At 44.0% G+C, this 7,379-nt stretch overlaps 1 protein-coding gene across 1 annotated transcript; it reads right to left on the bottom strand.

The window, feature by feature from the left end:
- Positions 1 to 4,080: 4,080 nt before the first annotated feature.
- On the bottom strand, positions 4,081 to 7,074 carry LOC123427220 (G-type lectin S-receptor-like serine/threonine-protein kinase At2g19130). Its single transcript, XM_045111217.1, has one exon. It carries the CDS (start codon positions 6,849 to 6,851, stop codon positions 4,329 to 4,331), a length of 2,523 nt encoding a protein of 840 aa, XP_044967152.1. The 5' UTR covers positions 6,852 to 7,074; the 3' UTR covers positions 4,081 to 4,328.
- Positions 7,075 to 7,379: the final 305 nt, after the last annotated feature.

Below are 7,379 nucleotides of genomic sequence, written 5' to 3'. Positions count from 1 at the left end.
TTATATCTGCCAAACAAAATGCGACCAGACAGAAATAACAAATGCTGTAAGTTAGAGTTGGCAAACATAAAACACATAAGAGAGCACCTAGAAAAGGAACACAAATTAACCAAAAGGGGCAGTGGCAGTACTGTTGATATCCTTTTTACTAACCAAACCACAAAGATAAATGTTTTTTTATAATGAAAAAGATGAATGTTTGTGTGACAAATGCATACTCAACGGATATATGAAAACAAAGTCTCCCTGCATTAGTGTGACCAGAAAAAGGAAAAGAAACGTTGTAAGCTAAAGTTGGCAGCTTAAAACACAAACCTGGCCAAAAAACGGTAACTTATAGTAACATGTAACATAGAGCTAGGGAGGAAAAGCACAAACTAACCAAAAGGGGCGGCGCTATAATGCAATATCTCTGAACTGAAATTCAACTTATGCATATACAGTACAAGATATGGGACCATCCCAGGCTCATTGGACCAAGGTCCTGTTTCGTAGATTCCCCAATTCCTCCCATTTGGTCAATCACAGGCTTACTGAAAGCAGCCAATGCTCTGCATCAGACTTGAGTGTTAATCTACAGATTGGCTGACTTACCGGGGAGGTCAAGATTGGTGAATAGGACGGCACTAGCTACGTACCCACTTGGCATGGCAACTTGAGATGGATAGCTGTATACCCATTTGGTGCTATCTCTCTCTATATATATAATAGACATATTACGAGAAAAACATGTGCTGGTTTAGCTTGCCTACAAGGAGGACCATCAATGAAGCTTCCACCAAGTGGCTGCATGGAGCCAGCCATGGACAACCATGGTCACAGTCAAGTCGATCATGAGGTTTCCACCAAGTTTACAAGGCAGATCTTTCAGTATTCTGGTGATATATGGCAAGTGTTAACCATACAATTTTTTAAATCCAACCCCCGAATATTTGCTACAATGAATATTACAAATGCAAATTCAACAGATATCAACGCAAAAGACCAACCAAAAGCTCCCCAAAAAAGCGCGATCAGAGACAGAAATATAATTAAAAGTTGGAAGCTAAAGTTGGCAAACCTAAAACACATGAGAGACGGTGGTTGTAGTGCCAATATCAGAGTACCAGACTCACCTCTGCAGGACTGACATTCAACTTGTACCTAGACAAGCTATTGGACCGTGTGTCCCAGGCTCGTTGGACCAAGGTCTCTTTCAGTTTCAATATGAGTTCATTGAACTATTTACTCAGTCACTCTCATTTGGTCGATCACACGCCTATTATGAAGCCAGTCGATACTCTGCATCATGCTCGTAAGGGGCAATGGTAGTAAATTCTGCAGAATGTCAGATAAAAAGCAACTTACTCAGGAACCTAACTGCCAAGCCTTTTTCCTTATAGCATTTCCAAGTTCTGAATAAAGAAAATAATGCATAGCACTCATAGAGTAGAATAGGGTGCCTCCCTCGTTCCATTCCCATCGCCGGGGCTCCCTGTGCCCGGACGCCCGCCCGTTCCGCCCACGCCGCCTGCGGCCCGGCCGCGCCGTCCTCACCCCCAGTTCGGCCGGATCTCGGAGGTGCGAGGCCTCTAGGGTTCCCGGCCGCCCCGCAGTTGCTGCTCCTCCTCTAGGGTTCTCAGTGGTTGCTTGCGCCGTGGGATGGACGGAGGACGGAGGTTTTCTTTGCCGGAACCCGACGGGGGAGCCGGGGGGCGCTTAGCTCCGGCCTGCTGCAGGGCTTCGGCTCCGGGTACTCGCCGGAGACGAGGTTGGGGCCGTCGCTGTGGTGGCCCACCGGTCACCCTAGCGATGGGAATGGAACGAGGGAGGCACCCTCGAGTCCATGGACATCTTGGATGCCACGGGGAAGGCTGCCGGCGACGAGGGAGACGGCTGCAATGCGGCGAAGCTCCCCTGTCTTGTTCTCTGAACCTGTGTGCACTACTGAATCTCTTATCTTGCAGAGGGGGAAAGAATGAGGGGAATATACACGTCCTAATTTACACGTTCCACTGAAAAACTAGGACGTGTATAATTTAACAACGTGTATATGGACGTGTATATGAAGATATACACGTTCAAATATACAACATCCACTAGAGATGCTCTAAGAAAATGCCAACAGACATAATTAGCTACAGTCTGAAAACAATTATTTAATCTATACAAGGCATGTTGCCTAAGCATGCTAACCTATCCACGATAATTAGAAGTTCTCAAGTTACCATCCCACGTCTATAAAAGCAGCTGAACTATTACCTAGATGTTTTTATGGGGATGATTTGCTGCAGTTTTTGTTCTAGGCAATTTAGTATGAATGCATAAGCATAGTGCAATTCATTACCTTGAAAAGAATGTGCGTCATGCTAACTTCAAGATGCGTATGCTTGCAAAGGAAAATACCTAAACACAGCGCATAAATTCGGCAAAGCATTTCCAAACAGTAGAAATAAACAAAAATGTGGCAATCAGAATAGAAACAGTTCTTTGCTGCTTGGTGGGGAATCTTAACCAAATTTCTGAAATGCATATAATTGTTAAGCTTCATGCACTAGCCAACGCAACCAAAACAAAGGGGGGCTACCAGCAATTTTTAATAAATTGCGAAAGACAGGACTTGAACTCAAGACCTTGGCTCCAATACCATGTTAAGCTTCATGCACTAGCCAACACAACCAAAAGTCCAAACTGATGGAAAGGGCTAGGCAATCCACATATAGTGCAACAGTAATAACCTCATAATTGGCCAAATTACATTGGAGCAAATCATTCTACAGAAAGAAAAATGCGTGCTTGATAATGAGAGATCCAACATTGCCCGCTTCCTCGACGTTATCAAGTGGGCGAAAGCAGGGACAGTCGGATTGGTGGCGCTTCTCCTGGTGGTGCCTAGCGCTTAGGAGTCTACCGTTGTAATTTTGGGGTGTTTCCCTTTATAGAGGTTGTACATAACTGTTCTACTGACAATGCATCACAACACAAAACTTTTGCATTTTCATGAAACATTTCCAAGTTTAGGATAAAGAAAATAAAGCATAGCACCCACAGATAAGAATAGGCTGCCTCTTCTACACTGGTAGAATAATAAAAGGCCTCAGGTAGAAATTTGGATATATCAAGCGATTATAAAGTATAGGTGATCTCTTGGTTAGGTACAGTTTGAAATCAATTATTTAATTTTCTAAAAAAAATATTTAAACTATAGCTGGCATCTTGCCTAAGCAAGCTATTAGTAACATATCCCTGCATTGTAATTAGAAGTTCTGAAGTTACCATCCCAAGTCTGAAAAGAACACCTCAACTTTCACCTAGATGTTTTTATTGAGGATGACTGGCTGCGCTTTTGCTCTTGGCAATTTAATATGAGCAGGCAAAAACAGTGCAGTGCAGTGCCTTGAAAAGCCTGTGCTTCATGCTCCTTTCCAGATGTGCAAATACTAAACGGAACACATATATTCATCAAAACATCTGCAAAAAGTAGGATGCTTAAAACCAAAGGTGTTTCTCCAGTAGGAGGATGCTTCTTCATTGCTTTGTCAGCATGGACTGAACAATCTAGAGCGCTTGTTATGCTCCCACTAGCAGGGTTATGAACCTTACTGTCATCCACGGTTGTTTTCTTCTAGGGGACTGAATGTAATAGCCTCGTGATTAGCAAATTTATCTTGGAGCAAAATCATTCTGCAGAAATAAATAATAGTGCAATCACATTCCTTGTCTTAGCTAGTATGGTGTATATGAAATAAGAATTCTATCATCACTATGATCTCCAAGAAACTCAGAAGGGAATAATATCCTCAAGAGAAGATGCGATAGCAGAAAGTTCAGCGGATATTAAGTGAGTTTATATGTGGCAATAATCAACATATTACATACCATCATGTCACCTTTGGCCGTCTTCAAACCTGGATTCCTTTGTCATTTGTACTCATATTTTCCTTCACATCCATGCCGGCGCTGGAGCCTGCCGCAAATTTTGCCGCGCAGATGTAGGGCCAGGCCACTCGGTTTTGTGCCAGAACACCACACCACCGAGTGAGCATGGAGGATGACCAGGCCATGCGTGCTCTTGATCAAGAATGAGTTGTGGCATACATGTACATTGACATCTTCCTTCGATTTAAAGATAGGTATCAAACTATCCCATCAACTATAAATACACATGTTTCTAGGTCTGCCATACTTTGCTACAATGCTTGATTACATAAGGCACTAAATAAGAGATAATTTAATTAGCAACTACAAGCTTTGCCTTCCTTTATTCCTTCCGCTCAACATTACTACAACTTTAAAATTTGCTGAAATTAACAGATATTATTATCATTGCCTGCTACTTATTATTACATTCAAGTTGCCGCACCAGGTTGTGCCGTTATAGCTGCAAGTAGTCTTGGCATCGGGGGCACATCAATCTCCTGTAGACCCTCGAGAACCCGGACCACTTCACCCATCGTTGGCCGATCAAACTCATTATCTTGGATGCACCAACCTGCAACTTTGCAAACCCTTTCAGCCTCTTCCAAATTGAAGTCACCATGCAACCGTGGATCCACCAAACTCTTCACATCTCCCCCATGAAGCTTGCTGATGGCTTGCACCGGGAAATATTCAACATGGTAACTGTCGCTGCTGCTAGTGTTGTATGTTTCAGGTGAATTCCTCCTTCCTGATAAGATCTCCATCAGGACGATGCCAAAGGCATAAACATCAACTTTCGGTGTAATAGCAACTCCGGTAAGCCACTCTGGGGCAAGATAGCCTGCAGTTCCTCTGAATGTAGTTAGAATTCGGCTAAAATCCCTTCCCACAAACGCTGCCAACCCAAAGTCTGCAACTTTAGGAACAAATGATGTGTCCACAAGTATGTTTTCTGGCTTAACATCACAGTGTATGATGCATTCATGGCAACTCTGATGCAAGTAGGACAACCCTCTGGCAACTCCTAGGGTTATCTGATATCTGCAGTTCCAGTTTATGACAGCAGCATCAGCATTATTGCTCTTCTTAAATAGATGACCATCAAGAGACCCATTAAACATGTGTTCGTATACAAGTAATCTGTACTCACCTTCACAGCAGAAACCAATCAATTTGACAAGGTTAATATGTTGGATCAGTCCAATTGAGCTCACCTCGGCCCTGAATTGCTTCTCTCCTTGCTGAGCACCATCAAGCTTTTTCACTGCTATAGTAGTCTTCAAGTCACTTAACACTCCCTTGTATACAGAACCAAAACCACCTCCTCCAAGCTTTTCTGAGAAGTTTTTAGTAGCATGAACTAATTCAGTGTATCTGAAGGCTATAATCCCACCAGCACTACCATGATTGTCATATAAAGGGGAACCACACCACTTGAATTTGTTCCTCCAAATAAGTAACAACACCATGAGCATTAGTAACCCAAAACCAAAAATGCTTGCAGCAGTGACCACTAAGACATTTGGTTTTCTTTTGCTTTTTCTCAAACTTGGCGGCAAATCTTTGGCGGCAAGGCGAAGGTAAAGAACATCTTCAGAAGCATTATCAATGCCATCATTCAGATTTACACTAAGCAATTCCCCATGCCAGACAGAGCATCTACTACTGTTATAGGAATAAGCAGTGCAGGAGCAGGAACTGAGACAAGCTTCTTCGCATTCGCTCTGTGTGGTAGCAATGTCTATGCTTTGCGGGTTGTAGGGCAATGCAACTTGAGCAATAGGGTGGAACATGCCTGTTGAACTTGTGATGTTTTTGTTGTTACTACTAGTGTTGCAGTGTAACGGCGTATTTCTGATGCATCCTCCTGTTCGATCATTAAACTCCCAATCCAGAGGTGACTTCTGAGAGAAGTTCATCATACAGTCACAGAATGGCTGTGCAATGCCGTTGCAGACTGTGAAAGGTCCGCAGGTAGCAGCCGGAGTGCAGGGATCGGCAGGCTGGGTATATATAATTTGCCAAGACTGATTGGCTTGTGACCAAACATTCAGCTTTATCAGACCAGAGATGTCTAGCGAGACAAACGTGGGAGATGATTCATCCGGTGAAGTGTACGTGTAGTACTCCTCTTGGTTGTTATCAACATATGCTGGGTTAATCAAACCTTTGGTCCGTGGATCCAAATCCAGAAAGGACTTGAGTATTGGTATAAGATTCAATGATGATGTTTTGGAGGATGCCCAATGCCAATACACTACCAAGGGATTGCGGCGCTTGAGGACGATCCCCGTGGTTTCTTCTAGTTCAATGCTGTATGAGCCAAAACCAGGATCAATGAGGCTCTTCTTTGAGATGCTCTGACGAATCAAGCCGGTGACCTTGTTCCGGCCAAACTTGGAACCAGGAAGAAAAATATCTGTTGGGTAATCAAAGCTCTGCCACAATGGTAGGTCAGATGATGATGGGCTGTATGTGACCGTAAGGGCAAGGTTTCCACTGTTCAAGAGAACAGCAGCACCAGTAGTGGTGTTTATGCTGCTGGTTTGTGTCCTATTATTGACAATCTGAGTGGACCAAACTACAGAATCGTTGTTCAAGATGACAAGATTGCCATCGCTCGATATCTTGAGCTGTGTTAGGTTGAGGTTGGGGCCAGTGATGGGCTGGTCCCTATTAGCAACCCACACAGTAGTAAAAACTGGGATCTTGTTGAACCATATGCCAAGGTACCAGCTGGAGCTGGTGGTATTCTGGGACTTACTGATGATGCTTGCTGCTGGCTGAAAGAAGCCGAGCGCGAACTTGCCGTTTCTTGAGACGAGCTTGCTGCCGACGGCGAGCGATTGGCCCGCCGTGAGGTTATCGCTTGCAGCTGCGGACGAGGGGCACCAACTAGGAATGTGCAAGAGGAGGAGAAGCCCGAGTGATAATATGTGGAGGGGAGGCATGGAGGATAGTGTGAATGTTGCTTTGCTCTGCTATTTGGATTCTGGAGAAGAGAAGAGGGTGTATATACAGATAAAATGGAAGAAGAGCATGAGTGTGAACAAGCAGGGAGACAGGGGAAGTCAAAGATTGGTGATTAGGACAGCACTAGCTACTCGTAACCCACTTGGGCTGCCACTTGAGCTAGGGCTATCATCTCTATATACCTACTAGCACTAGCTGCATGCCCACTTGGACTTGGGGTTATATCTCTGTATACAATACAAGGAGCAGAAGGCGGTAGCAGTATTGCCATGAAAACCGTGTGCTACCCGGCATGAGGCACACCAAGGAGGACTTCCAATGAAGCTTCCACTACACTAATTGGCTGGATCCACCCTCAGAGTGCTCACTGGATTAACCCCCTTCATGACTGAAATGAAATCCAACTTCCCTCATAGTGCAGAAGGTCAGAAAGCAACTCAGAACGAACCTAACTGATATATTGATGCTGGTTTGGTATTGTTTATCTTCATATTTCTGTATATAGG

The sequence above is a fragment of the Hordeum vulgare genome, chromosome 2H (genome assembly GCF_904849725.1).
Source record: "Hordeum vulgare subsp. vulgare chromosome 2H, MorexV3_pseudomolecules_assembly, whole genome shotgun sequence".
Classification (NCBI taxonomy): Eukaryota; Viridiplantae; Streptophyta; class Magnoliopsida; order Poales; family Poaceae; genus Hordeum; species Hordeum vulgare.
Note: the sequence above shows the minus strand (reverse complement) of the source record. Positions and strands in the feature narration are given on the sequence as shown.

Coding starts and splice junctions, on each gene's coding strand:
- LOC123427220 (XM_045111217.1), bottom strand. CDS start 6,851: ATGCCTCCCCTCCACATATTATCACTCGGGCTTCTCCTCCTCTTGCAC.